Source organism: Cheilinus undulatus, linkage group 5, assembly GCF_018320785.1.
Source record: "Cheilinus undulatus linkage group 5, ASM1832078v1, whole genome shotgun sequence".
NCBI classification, from domain to species: domain Eukaryota; kingdom Metazoa; phylum Chordata; class Actinopteri; order Labriformes; family Labridae; genus Cheilinus; species Cheilinus undulatus.
In genome coordinates, this window is record NC_054869.1 from 52152582 (window position 1) to 52172721 (window position 20140).

Below are 20140 nucleotides of genomic sequence, written 5' to 3' on the forward strand. Positions count from 1 at the left end.
ATTTTCTATGGAAGTTCAAAGGTTAACCCTAGGAACCTTTGATTTTTATCAACTGTGACTGTCAGGTATACATTTACTGTTGATCCACATGTCTAATTCCATAAAACCATGATTTTCAAAGGTTAAAAAAAAATCTAAATCAACGTTAATAATGGCCAAAATATTAATTAAATTTGAAATCATGAGTATAAAAATGTAAGATAAAATTTTAAATCGGGATTCTAATAAAAAAAGTGAAAGTAAGGTTTTAAAGGTCAAAATATAACTTAATATTTAAAATTGAGACTCTATAAGCTCAAAATATGACATAATTAAATTTGAAATCATGAGTATAAAAATGTAAGTATTTAAAATTGAGACTCTATAAAAATATGACATAAAAACTTAAAATTATGAGTTAAAAAAGTCCAAATTTCAGATACAATTCAAAATCATGAATGAAAAAGGTCAAAATATGACTTAATATTTAAAATTGAGACTCTATAAGCTCAAAATATGACATAAAAACTTAAAATTATGAGTTAAAAAAGTCCAAATTTCAGATACAATTCAAAATCATGAATGAAAAAGGTCAAAATATGACTTAATATTTAAAATTGAGACTCTATAAGCTCAAAATATGACATAAAAACTTAAAAGTATGAGTTAAAAAAGTCCAAATTTCAGATACAATTCAAAATCATGAATGAAAAAGGTCAAAATATGACTTAATATTTAAAATTGAGACTCTATAAGCTCAAAATATGACATAAAAACTTAAAATTATGAGTTAAAAAAGTCCAAATTTCAGATACAATTCAAAATCATGAATAAAAAAGGTCAAAATATGACTTAATATTTAAAATTGAGAAATTAAAAGGTTAATATATGAAATAAAAAGCCAAAATCATGAATTTATGCCCTGAACACAATTTTTTTTTCCACATTCCTGACTTTTTATCTTATTATTTATACTTTTTTCTACATTTTATGACAAGGATATTTAAAATAATCAAGGCTCAGTTTAGGTTTTTATACTGGAGGAAATCTGCAGACCTTACACTGGGCCAGGTAGAACTGGACCAGGTCTTGGGTTTGACAACTCTGTTCTAGAGTGTCAGCCTCTAGTTAAAGACATTTATGGACCTTGTTCTGATCAGTGAAAAAGATTTAGTTATCAATAACATGCATCATTGCTGGTCAAACAGTTTGAAATACCTCTGAACATCTCATCATTCCCTGTAGTTTATGAAAATGATTCAATAATGTAATATCAAACCAAATCTGTGTAAAAGGCAGACTTATTATTATTACTAATCATTCTCCCGTTGGGATCATTTTTGGATATTTACCTTTTTTTTTTACCTTTCTCAAAGCTGTTTTGTGATAAAATGTTAATCAAAGTGATAAATGAACATCTCAAACATGAAATAATTCTTTTGTTGACCAAAACATAATAAAAATAATCATCTTTAACCAAAATAAAGAAATTTCTTAAGTTTACAGCATAAATGCATTCATTCTAATTGTGGTCATTTTTGACCCCAGTCATGGAAGAGTGGAGGTATTGGTAGGTCATGCATCGAAGGGTTAAGTGTCTCTGGAAAATGACAAAGTCTGTAACCTGAGAGATGAAACACAGAAAACATGGCCGTGATTTTAAGGACTGATCTGAGCTAATGAGCCGAGCTGTTCTCATTATTATTGTCCTCTGAGTAAAATCCTTTATCTGGCCTTGTTGAGGTTGAAAAACCTTTTTTAAGAAAGAAAAAGTGAAGCAGCAGAGATGAGAGTGCTCTCCTGAAAAGCCCTCTCAGCCGTGTTTTTCCAGGTTAAATGTGGCGTTGAGCATTTTGCTGGGAATTAGCGAGTGTCAACATTTACTCAGAGATGCAGTCTGACAGTAATGGATGTTAATTGACTGTAGCAACATAATGAGAGATGATTATCTGAACACTAAACTCCCACAGAGCCGAGCGGGCTCAGACCAACAGGATGTAAATGTTGTTTTTTTGGTTTTTCCCAAAATTAAATATCCGCTGTTTGAGAGTGATGGCTACTTTTACAGCCTGATTGATAGGAGTAAATTAAACCACATTACAGTCATTTATAAAGCACTGAATGTTACACAGGCTCACGCTCCACTAAATGGGAAAAACTTGACTCTGAAGCTGAAGGGTCAGACGCTGAATAGAAGCTGTTTGAAACCAAGTCTACCTCGAATACTGTGTTTGATACGACATTCATGATGTTACAGAATCTTTGGTTTGGTTTTTTAACATCTCAAGACCTGCAGGCCTCACTGACTCAGTTAAGGTCAGAGGTCATGATTCAAGAATGAGAAAGAGACTGGGCAACAACGGCATCATGGGAGAGTTCCAAGGCCAAAACCACTGCTGACCGAAAAAGAACACAAAGGCTCGACTTACATTTGACTAAAAACATCCTGATGATCCCCAAGGCTTTTGGGAAAATATTCTGAGGACTGACCAGACGGAAGAGGAACTTTCTGGAAGGTGTGCGTCCCATTACATCTAATTAACACAGCATTTCATCAAAAGAACAGGGTCGGGTAGGTAGGTTTGGATGGATTTTTTCCCCTTATTAAACAACATCTTAATTTAAATGCGGACTTTTGTATTAACTCAGGTTATCTTTGTCCAACATTAACATTAATTTGATTATCTGAAACATTTAAGCATGGCAAATATTCAAAAAATAAACTAGAAAAACACTCAGAGTGCGCAGACCTCCGCCATCAGCCCTATCTCCCAATAGTGAAGAATCCTTTAAAAACATTCCTGGATCCAGACGGTGATCCAGATCATTCCCAAAATCTAATTTGCTGATTACTCCCTCCCTGGTGGGATGGAGACACGGTGAGACAAAGCATTGGCTTCGCTATGTGTGGACTGTCATGGGGGAAGCACCCATGGTCTCACCGGACGACTGGGAGTCATGGCAGAGGGTGAATAGTCCTCTATTCCTCCCAGCACTGTGAGTATTCTTGCTACAATTTGCTGTCTTTCTCTCTGTTACGCTCCGACTCATCTCCTCGACCGGGCATGCTTCTTTCAAACTCTATAAACTCCAAAACTTTGAATTGAAACACATCAGAAAATGTTGCTGGAATTGATGTTACTCATGTCCGCCATCTCCTGGTGTAAAGTGGTAACAGTGCAGACCTCCACCATTAGCCCTATCTCCCAATAGTACAGAATCCTTTAGAAAATTCCTGGATCCAGATGGTGATCCAGATCACTCCCAAAATCTAATCAGTTCTTCCTTATGCCATTTCTGACATTTCCTGAAAATTTCATCAAAATCCGTTCATGACTTTTTGAGTTATGTTGCTAAAAAACTAATAAATGAACAAATGAACAAACCCACCCGATCACATAACCTTCTTGGCGGAGGTAAAAATACTAGTGTGATCAGGTATGACCCCCTGGAAAAAGCCCACGACACCTGAATTTTAGTCAGTTCATTGAAATTGTGAATTTTCTGTTGGAATTAGGGTTCGACACCAGGAGATGTTTTTTTAGATCTCTCTAAGCTGAAGCTGCACACCAAATTTCAGGACTCTAGGTCAAAGCCCCTTTTAGGGCTGTTCCATAGAAGATGTAAAGGTGGCGCTATTGATTTTTGTGAAACCCACAAATTGTTGCTACCTGATCCGTCCCGGAAACCCGATTTGTACTGCGCACGGCAAATACGCTTGCATCTGCTTTAGGTTAGGTTTAGCATTTTCGGGTCGTTTTCACACCTGATAGTCTGGGGGACTTGGTCTGTTTTGGAACAGAAATGACAACAATGTCGCACTTTCCTTTGGTTTGGTTTGCATTCACACTGCTTTCTTGGTCAAGTGGACCAAACCATCTGAACAGCACAACCTCTGCCCGCTAGGGGCACTGTCGCAACGAACAAACAGCGACCAAGAAGAAAAGAAGGCGTAGAAGAAGACGAAACACCTTCCATGGGTCATTTTTCCACATAAACAATGAAAAAACACAGAAATAATGCTGTCTTGGGGTTTCTGGTCTTGCACTGGGCCATTATGAGCAGCCAGCGAGGCGGCGAGCTGTCCAACATGTTGATCTTAACATGAGACGAATAAATAAGCACGGACTACGACGTGCTGCTATGGTTACCCAGACGCCAAGCAAGGTACCGACATGTATTTGAGTATATTAAATCCGTATATCATTACGCTTTATGCCACTTCCTGCCTTTGGTTCACAACTTGGTCTGCTTTTCTTTCACACCTCAAACAAACCGCACCAGGGTTCATCTGGAAGCGGACCGAGACCCCCTGTTTTCAAGCGGACCAGAGTCCGCTTGTTTGGTTCACACCAGAGTTCGTGTGAGCTTTCACACCACTCCAAATGAACCGGACTATCCGGGAAAACGGACCAGAGTTTGTTTAAAGCGGACCGAACAGCTCTGGTGTAAATGTGCCCTCATTTCCACTGGTTAGATTTAGGGGTAGCTCACTGGGGTAGGTGTATATTTTAACTAATTAGCTTCCAGGGGTTAGGTTCAGCATGTAAATTCCACTGGTTAGGGTTAGAATTAATTTATTGTACAGATCAATGGGGTGTTTTTTGTACGGAGCGTGGCTTGTAGTGGCTGCAGCTGCAGTTAGACCCTTTTCTGCCAAGCGGATGTAGACGCGTTTTTGCACATGTGCAGTACAAATCGGGTTTCCGGGACGGATCGGGTAGCGACAATGTCAACCTGGCATTTTTCACACTACACATACTGTGCTAGTTTTCATGACACGATAAAAATAAAAATAAGGAAGAATCAAACTGATTTGAACATGGCTCTCCCCCCTCAGTGCCCTAAAAAGAAAAAAAAAAAGGGGGGGAGGGGGCAAATATTTTTTTCATGGTGATGTACTTTCAACCTTGAGTTGGATTTTTGTCCTCTCCTTTTTCATTTGTCTTAATATGGTGTTTTTTTCTTTTCTTTTCTTTTTCCAGCACTTTGGTCATCTTTTATTCTTTTCAGTGTGCTGTATAAATTTGGATTGGATCTAAATGGCAATAAATAAAATTTTACAATAGATATGAAAAAATATGAAAAAATGTTATAAAGATGGAACACATGTGGAAACACTAATATTTAGGCCTCATTATAATAATGATTATTATTCGTTTATTATTGTTTTATTATTATTGGAGTAATTAATAATCGAGGTCAGACACCGTGAGGGAGTGTGTGTGGGTGTGTGTGTGTGTGTGTGTGTGAGACTGCTTTATCTACCCCCCCTCCAGAGACCTCAATACTGCGTGTTGGGATGATAAATAGTGGACCAGTGGCCGCTGGATCGATCCTCTCTCTCTCTCTCTCTCTCTCTCTCTCTCTCTCCACAAACACAAAACTATATACGGCAATTAATTGCAGCTTGTCCCTCCATCCCTCATCGGTGCTGCCGGCGCGTATCGACGCAGATTACTGCTGATGGTCCGTTTTATCACTGCGCACACTCAGACACACACACCATCACTTTATGATAAAGTTACGACACAATAACAGCATCAACCTGCACGAGCTCATAATACGGCATTAAAACACCAGAATCACAACAGCAGAGCGGGACTATTTAACGCAAAGACGAGATTAATCCGCAGAGTTACTGTTCATTCATTTACAGAAATCACACGTTATGATCTTTACTCCTCCCTGAAATAAATCCACAAGAACACGTTTAACAGCGCCCACATTATTGATAATTTATAGATCAATAAGATAAATTATCAATTATGAAGACCATAACAGATTTGACCCACTATCGAGTAAAAACACGAGCTCGGTGTGCCAAAAACACAACCTCTAAAGTCTTTTCTTATTAGAAATAAATCAAATAAATTTCATATTTTACGAGCGAAAGGTTTTAACGAAGCTGATGGGAGAAAAAGCAGGAAATCAAAATTATAAAATTACTAAAAAATAAACCGGAATATTGGAAAATATCAAAATAGGCGAATATAAAGGCCTAAAAAATAAAATATTTTCTGTTTGGTGTCAGGTAGAATATATATTTGAAATATAGCAGTGATAATTTACTGAATTATGATAATATTGAGGCTGTTAAAAAGGACTAATCTATTCCTCATCAGACGTTAAAGGTCTCCTTTAATACCGTAGAAATCCTGATAAATATAAGAGCTCTGTCTGAGGGGGAGTGAAAAATAAAATAAACAGGAACATAATTCAACGATGTGAATTAACGGTTATTTCCGGTGTTTAATATTTTATACCAAAGCATCACATTTCTGCTTCTATTCCTCCACATTTAAAGGCTTCACTTCGATGCTCGCGTGCGGAGCAGCTCGCGCTGATTTCCTCTCAAACCGTCAGATTTATATTCATTTATTTATTATGTTAACATCACACCGTGGAGCAGGCCTCTGAGCTCGCGCTCCGTTATTATTTATTATTTTTCATATCGCCGGGACAGGCGGACGTTTATGATCAAACGCACCTCTGAAGAGACTTTTAACAAGACAGAAGAGCGCGTGAGCGATCGTGTGTCTGTTTGCGCGTGAGACTTTCACGCATGACGGCGTCCTGTCAATAGGAGCCCACGCGCGCAGGGAGGACACACACCAGGGATCAAAGAAATAAATGAGCCTGATTTTACCGGAACTTTTTTTTTTCTTCTAAAAATGTGATTCAACACGCGTGAAATAAAAAGAGTAAAGGGGATATTAGGATAAAAAATGTAAGGGTGATATTATTTTATTTCACAAGAATTAAAAAAAAAAAAAAAAGAACGTAGAAGGCTGGGGGCAGTGACTTGGTGGGACGGGGGAGGAAGAGGGACAAAATATGACACCAGTGCATTAGTCTCATTGATAATGATGATGGTTTAAATTAGGGCTGAACGATGTGCAAAAACAATCTAATTTTTCCGGCAATATTGTGATTTGAAATGCGATTATTTAGGTTCCTCATTTTTCTCTGTTGTTCAACAAACATCAGCAAGAAATCATTTTATATTACAACAAGTACAATATTAGATTAGTTCAACCAGGGCTAAATTTAGAATAAAAATATCTTCCTGCCATTTTGGCTCTTACAGAAATTTCGATATCAATTGCTTTATTGAAGGGGATGATCATTTCTCATATTATTCACATTTTAATGAAGAAAAATAAATGCATGAGCGAGAAAAGTTAGATTTTTCTAAAAAATAAAATAAAGTAGATACTTGAAGGTTTGAATAACGTATAAAGCAGTGATACGATACTCTTCACTTTAAATATTATTCCCCCAGAAAACCTTAAATAAGGGAAGCTTTTTGGCCCTTTTTCACCATTTTTTCCCACTTTTAAGCCATTTAAGCAAACTGTTGCCTTTAAAAACCGCTGTCTTCCTACTTTTTGCCACTTTTGCCTATAAGGCCATTAAATACCACTTTTTCCCTGCTTTTTTTGCCCCTTTTGACACTTATTTTGCAACTTTTTACCCATTTTTTGCCACTTTATCCCATTTTTGCCCTTTTTCACCCTTTTTTCTCTGCATTTTCACCCATTTAAGCTCCCTTTTGTCATTAATTACCACTTTTGCCCATTTTAGTCACTTTTCACTCATTTTTCTTCACAGTTTTGCCATGTTTGCATCATTTTATGCCAACTGTAACTCATTTTTTCTCACTTCTCAACCATTTTTGCTACTTTCTGACCCTTTCCCCATTTTTCCTCCCCATTTTTGCCCCTTTTTACCCATTTTGGTTGCTTTTGACCATTTTTGCCACCTTTAACTTATTACTATTGCTACTTCAAGCCGTTTTTGCCACTTTTCACCACTTAGATTGTGGCTTTTGCAAAGGTATTTTTAAACTATTTGGCTCTTTGGTTGAGTAACGCTGGTATAAAGCATGAAAAAAGAAAAAAGATTGTAACAAACTGGCATTTTGACACTTTTCAGGTTAAAGAAATATTGCACTGTCTGCGATTTGAATATTGCAGCATGCCATATTGCGATTTAATCTAATTTGTGATTGATCACCCAGCCCTAGTTTAACTGATATTAATCAGCGCAGGGTGGACGCTTTTTATGTGCAAATGTAGCAGATGATGAAGTTGTAGCTTATGAATTTCACCTAAACACTCATTTCTGGTCCTATTTTACGTTTCCAGTTATTTTCTTCTCTCCTGAGCGTTTTGGAGCCTCAGCGTGTGTGTGCGTAGTGACGTCGGTACATGCGCGCGCAGCACGCGCTCTGATCAAAGCTGATCCCAGCATGATCAAAGGTAGGTTGATATGCAGCAACGCTCCGCCGATAAACGTTTCTAAAAGTTGTTATTTGTGATTTACATGCCTTAAAACCGCTGCGTTAAGTTTTTGCATAAAGTCCGGTTCATTCTGTGCCAGTTTTACAACTTTGTGAAGTTTCTAACTGAAGTTATAGCGTGTTTTGTTCTGAAAGTTAGAGCTAACGCTAGGTGGGAAACTCCCGTTTTAACGCGCGTGTGCTCTTTCATCAGGGAGATGTGTGCTGCAGACCACAGGTGAACACAGGTATGGAGACGTTTTTCTGTTTTAATAATGATATTAAGCTGTTAAAATGAGAATATTTCATGTTCAGGCAGCTGCACTTTTATAATGTTTGTATTCAGAGATGCTAAAGTACACTTAAATGCATATAAATGCATGTGTTATTTCAATTATTTAAACAGCCAAAAAATATAGGGTTTGTCTTCAAATTATAAATAATTTGGGGTCATAATTGCTTATTTAATTGTTATTTTTTTCCTTAAAATATCTTAAAAATTGTGATTGATGTTTTTTGTGTCAGTATTAATTTAAAAGCCTAAAATATGTACATGTTATTTCAGTGCTTGTCAAATAAGGAATACTGTTAAAAAGCTGTTTACAGCATGATCAGAGGGAGGATTTTTGTATTTTTTGTCTTTGAACACAGAGTAAAGATCCAGAACCCACGTGCTGTTTCCTGAGTGGTCTCTATATACCCAAGAACACAACGCAGAGGACACACACACGCACACACACCCACACATGGGTTACACAAACACATGATTGTAAAAACTAAAACACAACCAAACACACTTTTAGAAGACCGACTAAAATGTAATGAATCAGTCAGACTCTAAAATATTTAATGTTACTACACTGTTAAATAGGAAATAATAAAAATAATGTCAGTGTAAAAATAAGAAAATATGTCATGAAGTTGTGTGATTTATTTTTAACTTTTGTCTTTGTGAAGCAGAAATGTTGTGCTGGGGCCCCTGCCACAGCCTTATGTGGATCTTATCATGGTAAAGTTTAGGGGCCCCTGCCACAGCCTTATGTGGATCTAATCATGGTAAAGTTTAGGGGCCCCTGCCACAGCCTTATGTGGATCTAATCACGGTAAAGTTCAGGGGCCCCTGCCACAGCCTTATGTGGATCTAATCATGGTAAAGTTCAGGGGCCCCTGCCACAGCCTTATGTGGATCTTATCATGGTAAAGTTTAGGGGCCCCTGCCACAGCCTTATGTGGATCTTATCATGGTAAAGTTTAGGGGCCCCTGCCACAGCCTTATGTGGATCTTATCATGGTAAAGTTTAGGGGCCCCTGCCACAGCCTTACGTGGATCTTATCATGGTAAAGTTTAGGGGCCCCTGCCACAGCCTTATGTGGATCTTATCATGGTAAAGTTTAGGGGCCCCTGCCACAGCCTTACGTGGATCTTATCATGGTAAAGTTTAGGGGCCCCTGCCACAGCCTTATGTGGATCTTATCATGGTAAAGTTTAGGGGCCCCTGCCACAGCCTTACGTGGATCTTGTCATGGTAAAGTTTAGAGGCCCCTGCCACAGCCTTATGTGGATCTTATCATGGTAAAGTTCAGGGGCCCCTGCCACAGCCTTATGTGGATCCTTATCATGGTAAAGTTCAGGGGCCCCTGCCACAGCCTTATGTGGATCCTTATCATGGTAAAGTTTAGGGGCCCCTGCCACAGCCTTATGTGGATCTAATCATGGTAAAGTTTAGGGGCCCCTGCCACAGCCTTATGTGGATCTAATCACGGTAAAGTTCAGGGGCCCCTGCCACAGCCTTATGTGGATCTAATCATGGTAAAGTTCAGGGGCCCCTGCCACAGCCTTATGTGGATCTTATCATGGTAAAGTTTAGGGCCCCCTGCCACAGCCTTATGTGGATCTTATCATGGTAAAGTTTAGGGGCCCCTGCCACAGCCTTATGTGGATCTTATCATGGTAAAGTTTAGGGGCCCCTGCCACAGCCTTATGTGGATCTTATCATGGTAAAGTTTAGGGGCCCCTGCCACAGCCTTATGTGGATCTTATCATGGTAAAGTTTAGGGGCCCCTGCCACAGCCTTATGTGGATCTTATCATGGTAAAGTTTAGGGGCCCCTGCCACAGCCTTATGTGGATCTTATCATGGTAAAGTTCAGGGGCCCCTGCCACAGCCTTATGTGGATCCTTATCATGGTAAAGTTGTGGGGCCGCTGCCACAGGCTTGTGTGGATCTTATCATGGTAAAGTTTAGGGGCCCCTGCCACAGCCTTATGTGGATCTTATCATGGTAAAGTTCAGGGGCCCCTGCCACAGGCTTATGTGGATCTTATCATGGTAAAGTTTAGGGGCCCCTGCCACAGCCTTATGTGGATCCTTATCATGGTAAAGTTCAGGGGCCCCTGCCACAGGCTTATGTGGATCTTATCATGGTAAAGTTTAAGGGCCCCTGCCACAGCCTTATGTGGATCTTATCATGGTAAAGTTTAAGGGCCCCTGCCACAGGCTTATGTGGATCTAATCATGGTAAAGTTTAAGGGCCCCTGCCACAGCCTTATGTGGATCTTATCATGGTAAAGTTTAAGGGCCCCTGCCACAGGCTTATGTGGATCTTATCATGGTAAAGTTTAGAGGCCCCTGCCACAGCCTTATGCGGAGCTTATCATGGTAAAGTTTAGAGGCCCCTGCCACAGCCTTATGTGGATCCTTATCATGGTAAAGTTTAGGGGCCCCTGCCACAGGCTTATGTGGATCTTATCATGGTAAAGTTTAGGGGCCCCTGCCACAGGCTTATGTGGATCCTTATCATGGTAAAATGGGCCCCTGCTCCAGATATGCCTAGTTTCTAATGAGCTGAAATCAGACGAACAGTCTCCATGATTGATCGTCAGAGATGGAGGTTGATCATCGGCGCGTGCACAGGAGAATGATGTGAGGAAAGTCTGATCTCCCTAACCTTAAAATCAGAATGAATTCACTCTGAACCCCTGAGACCACCGACCCCCCCTCCTCCTCCTTCCTCTGCTCTCCTCCTGTTCTCCTCCTCCTGCCTACCATGACCCTAATTATCATATTTGTTATCATAGCTAGAGATTAAATTCATCTCCATGGTTTGGTCATTTGGCATTTAAAATGTTGGATAAAGTTTTAAATCAATAAAAAATATTTCAGAAAAAGGCAAAATCTGACTCAAGCTTCAGCCTGTTCCTTTTTGGGTTCTCGACATATTTTAGGTAAAATGATCTTGTTTGATGTTGCGTTCATACGCTGTTCAGAAAAGTGTTAAAAATGCTTCAAGATCATCCTTTTATTCAGGAATTTCAATCAGTGACTCCGTATAAATTGAGGGCCAAAGCCCATTTTTATATTTGTTCTAATGACACCAGTCCAAACTCATAATTATATCAGCTTTTTATTTTTAAAAGATGTTTGTTTCTGCTCCTTTAGATTTGATTTTATCTGCACTGTCTTGTTACAATTTTCTTTATAATTTTCATTTAGTTTTTAATCGCCATCATCGGCCATTACTGATTATTTTTATTATTTTATTAATTTTACAATTTTATAATTTTCATTTATTTTTTTAATCACCATCATCGGCCATTATTGATTATTTTTATTATTTTATCCGTTTTAAGCCTGTTGAGCACTTTGAGCGTCTTAAATGTGCTACATAATCCACTTTTGCCCTTATTTGAGAGGTTTTATATGATTTCTGATATTTAAATCTAGCTGAATCTCATCTATTTCCTTCAATTGCTTCTTTGCTGTACGTATTTTTGCAATATAAGTTAAAAAGGTGTTATCTTGAACGCTTATGATAAAGTTAAGCGTAGTTTGGTGCAGCTGTCATTGAAGCTAAGAAGCAGGGTAAAGGTTAAAATAAAAAGGCGTTTATTTTGTCAAACAGGGTGCAGCCCTTGTAAACGACTTGGAAATGCTGCAGGAAAACCCCAGACTGGGTTCATTCCTGCTGAGGAAGATTTTAAATAAAGTCTTGATAATATATGAGAACTTTCTCTGATAGTCAGTGAAAATGAAGAGACTACAGATGATAGTTTGGAAACTTCAGCATTAATATTTTTAGATTTCCTGCTGAATTTTCACAGTAAAACACCTTCACTGCAGTTACTTTTTTGTGTGTAGATTTTAAAGGATATAAAAACAATATTTTTTGCGCGATTTAAGTTAAGTATTTCTCCTGACAAACTCTCCATCTCCTCTAAGTATCTGGAGGAGATTTTTTAACACACTCCATTTCCTGTCATGAGTAAGGCTCTCTTCTTTTTCTGTTATTCCCTTCACTTCCTCTTCAGTCAAATGTCAAAATAAAAAGCGTGGGTGTAAATATTTGAGTACGTACGGTTGTTGACCTCCCCCGTGTGGTTGCTCAGCGGGATGATCTCCATCCTCTGCTGTCCGTACAGGTAGTAGTCCAGCTCCTCTGACGTCAGCTTGAACCTCGCTCCTTTGCCTCCCTCCTCTCCTCCCCCTCCTCCTCCTCCTCCTCCTCCCCCACTGCTCTTCACGCTGGACGACACCACGCTGACCCCCCCACAGCTCTGCTCTTTGGCCTGATGGAGGAGCCCCGCTGCTGCCGCTGCAGCTGCTGCTGGGTTGTTGTGACTCTGCTGCTGGTTCTCAGGGGGGACCACCACGATCAGATCTCCTCCTCCCCCTCCTCCTGGTCCTCCTCCAGGTCCTCCGGGCCCGGCGCACACAGGGGCCAACGCCTGTCCAAAGAGAGCTATCTGCTGCGGGACGGGGAGCTGGGAGATCCCTGCAGAGGTGGAGATGGCGATGGAAGAGGACGGGGCGAGAGCCGAAGAGGAAGATGTAGAAGAAGACGAGGAGGTGCAGTGGGAGGAGGCCAGGAGGTGGCTGTGCAGGCGGGACTGGCGGAGGCTGTCCACGGGGATGGAGAGACGGTCAGGAGGAGGAGGAGGAGGCGGCGGGGCCAGAGGAGGCTTGAGCTGCGCCTGAGGGAAGAGCTGCTGCCAGTGCTGCAGGTAGGACGGGTCCACCTTCAGGAAGGCCGAGCCGCTGGGGTCGCCCGGCTTCAACATGACCACCCTGAGAGGAGACAGAGGAGGAAGAGGATTCAAATTTAACAAAACTGTTTTTATTTAGTGGAATATTTATAGTTTGAGGAGTGCAGCCATTTGGAAATGACTTATTCTTCTTGTAAATGCTGCAGAAAAATCCCAGTTTGGATTCATTCTAGCTGAGAAAAACTGTAAATACGATGTAAATAATTGGATTTTTTTACGAGTAGAACATTACAATGACTGTAGAGTGATTACAGATGATTAAATGACATTAAAATAATACTCAGTATAAATACTTTTTGCAGATAAAGAAAATTTCTTCAAGGTATTAAAAAAAATCCCATCTCCACTGAACTCCGCAGTTATGAGTGATATGTTCAGATTTGAAGGAACATAAAACTTTAACCTCCTAAGACCCTGCATCAACATATGAGGACATTACATTTTGGCTCTCCTACATTATAGCAATCATTTTTGGTATAAGAATTGATGTCATAATTGTTCAAAACATCCATTCAAGTTTCAGGTATTTGCTTGAAATGCTGGGATAATTTGCTGTTTGGATATTTTAGGGAATTTACTTGGAAGTTATCAAAGTATTTTTATTGAAATTAAGAGGATATGTTTGTATATTTTGGAGAATTTCATAGCTTTAAATTTAATTTTTTAATGTATTTTCATGGGAATATGGGGAAATTATTACAATTTTTTGGGGAAGTTGGATTGGGAATTTGGGCCTCAGGATTGTCCTTTGAATTTTTCAGCTTTTTTCTTGGAAAATTTTAGGGGGTTTGGGTTGTTTCCATCATTTTCATTGAATTTTAGAGAATGTTTCTTGAAAAGGTCTAGAATTTGCCAAGAAATTGAAAGGGGAATTTACTTTAATATTTGGGGAATTTGCATGAAAATTTTTGGTCAAATTTTTATTGGAATTTTCATGCTTTATGAGGAATTTTCACTGAAAGACTTGAGTACTATCTAAAGAAATACTTTAAAACTTTAAAAATATGTTTAAGAATCTTCAAAGACATTTTTTAATTATGGAATTTTGGGGGGTTTTCGAAAGTAAAATTTTCAAGAAATTTCTGTTCAACGACTAGACTGATATTTTAACTTATCTGGCCGTTTCTATCCCAAATAAGTGAGAGCAAGTAAAAAAAGCTCTCAAAACAAAGGCTCGGGTCTCAGGAGGTTAAGACTGTTAAAGTAAAATAGCCGAGAAAACGTGCATGAATTGTTTGAAACATCATTGTGGTTAAAGAGAGCAGAGGAGGTGTCAGTGAGGGATGAATCATTGAAACAATGAAAGCATGACATCCTCTGTCTCTGTTGCAGTAAAAAAAAAAAAAAAAGTTATTTTGAATTTATGCATGCAATAATTCATTTCTATTTTTTTTTTTACAGCTCTGTTAAATTCAGTCTGAGTCTTCATTTTAAGATCAAGAAATGAGGCTCAAAAATGCTTTTTATAGTGAACAGTCAACACTTAAGATTTGTTACTATGATTTTTTTCAGGTTTTCAGTTTTTCCTATTAATACTTTAATTTCATCTCATTTTAATCAGGTATAACCTGGTCGCTTATTTTGTTTGTTGTGTTTTTTTGTTGGTCTCAAGTTTTGAATTGAGCCCAAAGTGATTTTCTACCTCTCCTAAACATTGTTTGTTGTTTATTGTTTATTGGGATCCCCATTAGCATTGGCACATGAATGCAGCTATTCCTCCTGGGGTCCAGAACATAAAATAGTTTACATACAAATAGTACAATCAATATTAAATGAAGTAAAACATACACTTTTTTCTCTACCTCACCACTCCTACTCAAGACACAAGAAACAACACATACATTGATAGACAATCCTAGATCAGTGGTTCTCAACTGGTACGGCATCAGGATCCACCACCGCCTCCTCAAGAAGAGTCACGACCCAATTAAAAAAAAAAATGCTTTTGTTGTCACTGGTGATTCAGTATACTTGGCTACCATTACATCATGAAGACAAAAGAACACTCCAAAAAACGTTGATGATTGGATCCTAGATATAAAAACTTAGTGAGCAAGGACACGGGACAAAACATGTTAGAAAAGCAAATCACTACCGAAGGATTTGCATGCATGCATCTTATTTGGCTCCATTTTTTTTCAGATAGCATGGAAGTTTGGTCTTTTCTCTTAGAACAGGGGTTTCAAACTCAAGGCCCGGGGGCCAAATCCGGCCCACCCGACCCGCAAGATCTCATGTAAATTCACTGTGAACACTTTGATTTATAATGCACTGATTCGAATACTGCCACACCTTATTCACACAGTGGAGAAATCTCATGGAACAGTCAGTCTGCTTTTGGTCTCCTTGATGAAAACTGAACTGACTTTTCATCACCAAAGATCTGTTTTAGCTAGTCCTAGTCCTAGTTTCCACTTCCTCATGATTAAAAAGGCAGTTTTAGTTGTTATGTACAATTGACACAGATTTCTATTCTAACCTTCACTTAGCCAGGGTTCAAGTCACTGCACAGATCACCTGTAACAGAAGGAAGGCTTAAACTATGACTAATTTCACTGACTGTCGTCTGAAACTCGTCAACCTCAAACTCTTACCCTGTGTTTAGAGCTGTGTTTGCTGTGGTTCTGGATGTCTTCGGTTTTCAAACACCTACATTCAAGCCAAAATGTCAAGGCACACCACATCTAAACAGATCAGCCTCTTTAACCAGCAGTGTTAATGTCGTCGACCCAAACTAGGACTAAAAATGTTCATTGTTAGCCTTTTTCCATGAGGAAGACGAGACTTTTATCAGAAATTTAAAATCTGGGATATTTCTCCACTGTGGGTAAATCTGTCCAAATACAACCATCTGTACCTCTTCTGCCTCTCAGCTGTAGAAAGCAGGGACCCCAGGTTAGACAGGGTGCAGAGAACACTCTAGCATGGTTTGGTACTAGATTCAGGCAAGAAAATAAATGCTGGGACTAAAGTAAGACTAAAATGTAAGGACTTTTATAGACTTAAACAATAAAGGGTAGAAATGATGAAAATGTGACTTAAACTAGAAGGCATTTAACCTAAAGACTAAAACTAAAAAAGCTGTCAGAATCACAGCTGCTAACCATGACAGTGTCTTTGCTATGGCTGTGCACGCCTGGAATCACCTAAAGCCCAGCTGTCCTGAAACTAGGCTGTAGCTGGGGGGTTCAGGAGAAAAACTTGTCACTGCGAAAGGTTCACAGGTTGCTTCAGTATTTCCTCTATTTAAAAAATAAATGTGTCTCTCTGAAACAACGAATAAAATAAAAGTTCTAATGGCCTCATTTAACGACTATGACTAACAAATTTGTCAAATTTGACTAACTTTTCTTCATGGCAGAGACCAGTGTCAGTTTCATTGACTAAAACTATTCATCGGCAGCCTTTTTTCACATGACAAAAACTAGACTAAGACTAACAGAAACAGATCTGTGATGACTAAAACTGACAACAAAACTAAGTTTAGTTTTTATCAAGATGACTTATGGTTTAGCAGAGAACACACTACCATTATTTGGTACCAGATTTAGGCGAGAAAATAAATGCTTGGACTAAAAGTAAAGACTAAAATATGAGGACTTTTTATGCACTAAAACTAGAGTAAGATGTTTTGAAATTTCGTCTACTAAAATGTTTTGCAATTTTGTCGACTAAAACTAGACTAAAATGTTTTGAGTTTTCATCGACTAAAACTAGACTAAAAGGTTTTGAGTTTTCATCGACTAAAACTAGACTAAAATGTTATGAAATTTCCTCCACTAAAACTAGACTAAAATGTTTTGAGTTTTCATCGACTAAAACTAGACTAAAATATTTTGAGATTTCATCGACTAAAACTAGACTAAAATGTTACGAAATTTCCTCCACTAAAACTAGACTAAAATGTTTTGAGTTTTCATCGACTAAAACTAGACTAAAATGTTTTGAGTTTTCATCGACTAAAACTAGACTAAAATATTTTGAGATTTTGTCAACTAAAACTAGACTAAAATGTAATGAAATTTCCTCCACTAAAACTAGACTAAAATATTTTGAAATTTCCTTACTAAAATGTTTTGAAATTTCCTCCACTAAAACTAGACTAAAATGTTTTGAAATTTCATCCACTCAAACCTGACTAAAATGTTTTGAAATTTTGTGGACTAAAACCAGACTAAGATGTGTTGAGTTTCATTGACTAAAACTAGACTAAAATGTTTTGAGTTTCGTCAACTAAAACTAAAATGTTTTGAAATTTCGTTGACTAAAACTAGACTAAAATGTTTTGAAATTTTGTTGACTAAAACTAGATTAAAATGTTTTGAAATTTCGTTGACTAAAACTAGACTAAAATGTTTTGAGTTTTCCTCCACTTTCCTCCACTTTTTTAAATACAAATTTCAGTCTGTTTAGCAGTTTATTTAGTTGCTTTGATTCAAAAATGACACTAAGTACCAAGAAAAAATATATAATAATAAAAAATACTGCAGGCTTTCCAAGGGCCCTTTCCTATTATGGGCCCGGGTAATCAGTACCCTTTTTCCCCCTGTGCTACGCCCATGGATGCCCCACCCTAAGAAAGACAGCAACTAAATGTAAAACTTAGGAGGGTTAAATAGATGTATTATGATGAAAAACAGCACTTTTTATCATAGAAAATTAGACAAATAAGTTGAAAACATGAGAAAAAAGTAGAAGTAAAATGCATGGTTTGGTGTCCACTTAATGCATTCAAGACCCACTTTTGCTCCACGAACTTCATTTCCTTATTTAACTTTCTATTTTGATTTATTTGCACTTAAACCAAAGGGCTGATTTTATTTATTTGGAGGCAAAGACCACACAGAGACCCTTCCCCATTCAGCTAAACCTCCTAAAACCCTGCATACACACATGAGGACATCACATTTTTGTTCTCCTACAACAAAGTTATAATTTCCGCTGTTAGAATTTTTAAAATAATAGTCTAGAATGTCCATTAAAGTTGCAATTATTGGCTTTGAATGTTAGAATAATTTTCTGTTTGGATATCTAGGAGAATTTGCATGAAATGTATTAAGTATTTTCATGGGAATTTTGGGGATACGTTTACATATTGCCCTGCAATTGATTGGTGACCAGCCCAGGGTGAACCCCGCCTCTCGCCCAATGATAGCCAGGATAGGCTCCAGCCCCCCGTGACCCTGAATGGGATATGCGGTATAGAAAATGAATGGATTGATGTTTACATATTTTGGAGAGTTTCACTAAAAGTTTTGGGGATATTTTCTTTGAATTTCTTTGGCATTTTTTGGGGAATTTTGGAAATTTGTTTGAATATTTTTTGCACTGGATTTGGACTTTGGGAGTAGGGATTGTCCTTTAAAATGTTCACAAATTTTCATGGAAATTTCAGGGAATTTGTCTGGATATATTTTCATGGAATTTCAGGAATTTATTTCTACATTTTATTTGAAATTTTGCAGAGAAATTTTAGGGAGAAATTCCAAGTTTCTTTGGGGAATTCACTTGAAATTTTTCATGCTTTTACATGGAATTTTATGATTTTTTTAGGACTATTTAGAGAAATTTGGCGTACTTATCAGGGTATACTTTAATAAAACGTTTAAGAATTTTCACAGAAATTTTCCCAAGGACATTTCCTTGAAATTTAACTTTAAACTTTAGTCAACATTTTATCTTATCAGTTCCTAATTATCCCAGATACAGTGCTTAACAAATGTATTAGACCACCTGTCATATTTGTCTCAGAGACCATCCAGCATCATGAAGTGCTTTAATGCGGACTCTTTCATTTTCACTGAGCTCTCCACGTTTTACCATTTTGAACAGGAATGAGGAATTTCAAACTGAATTCACCCAAATTTGAGCCGGCTCACTGGGCTTCTCTGAGAAGTCAGAAATGAATCAAGCATAACATTCAACCACTAAAACTCATTTTTCTGTTCAGGAATGCAAGTAAATAACTATAATTTGACATATTAATCAAGAAATATTAATGTGCTTTACTATTTTGTCTGTTTTTTGTAAATCAGTAAATTTTTAAATTAATGGATAACAATAATAATTATATTTTAGCATTAAAAATATCATTTGGGTTAAAGAGCTTCTACATATTGGTGTATTAACCATTGCAGAAACATAAAAAATGATTTTGGCAATTACCAATGCTGTTAATTTAGGGCAGCTGTGGCATAAACCTTACGTTGGTTAGGGTTAGGGTGGTCTAATAAATTTGTTAAGCACTGTAAGTGGGAGAAACGACGGGTTAAATCAGTCAGTCAGGTACCAAACCCCCAAATATCCAACAGTCCTTCATCAGATCTCAAACTCAGCACATCCTCATATTCTAACACGTCTGTGGTCCAGGTAGGAAATAAAAATAGACGCTCTCTTTTGGTGTTGTATCTGTTCCTCTGACTCTAATCAGACATTTTTAATCACTGATGCTTTTTTACTTCAGAATAATCCACAGATCTACTGACTCAGTCTGCAGAGATCTGTACCATCATGAGACGATATGAGGACATTCTGAGGACTTTACAATGAGGCTAGGGGTCCTTCAAAATCTGTTTTTACTCATTTTATAAACACGTGGTGACTTACTGAATTGTAAATACACTTCTTCATCATGTAAAGTCCTTTCAGAGCCGTAATTAATGTAGTGGCTATATCCTCAGGGCCCTTTGGAGCACGAGGGCTGAGGCATCCGTTTGCCTTTGCATGATCATAAAACCACCTATGTTTATGCCGCAGTGAGTTTTTTTTATAGAAATACAGACAATTAAAATGTGAGTGTTATGATGATAATTTTATATTTTTTAATTGTAAGTCC

At 38.0% G+C, this 20140-nt stretch overlaps 1 protein-coding gene and 1 long non-coding RNA gene across 2 annotated transcripts in view; one reads left to right on the top strand and one right to left on the bottom strand.

Moving 5' to 3' along the window:
- prdm6 (PR domain containing 6) overlaps positions 1–20140 on the bottom strand; it is a 132453-nt gene that overhangs the window by 107101 nt on the left and 5212 nt on the right. The window contains exon 2 of the mRNA XM_041787954.1: positions 12618–13327. Within this exon, the coding sequence (XP_041643888.1) occupies positions 12618–13320 (703 nt within the window). The 5' untranslated portion in view covers positions 13321–13327. The remainder of the gene's footprint in view (positions 1–12617; positions 13328–20140) is intronic.
- On the top strand, positions 8185–9113 carry LOC121510065. Its single transcript, XR_005991914.1, has 3 exons — positions 8185–8243; positions 8478–8511; positions 8915–9113. It is a non-coding gene; the product is annotated as an uncharacterized LOC121510065 (long non-coding RNA).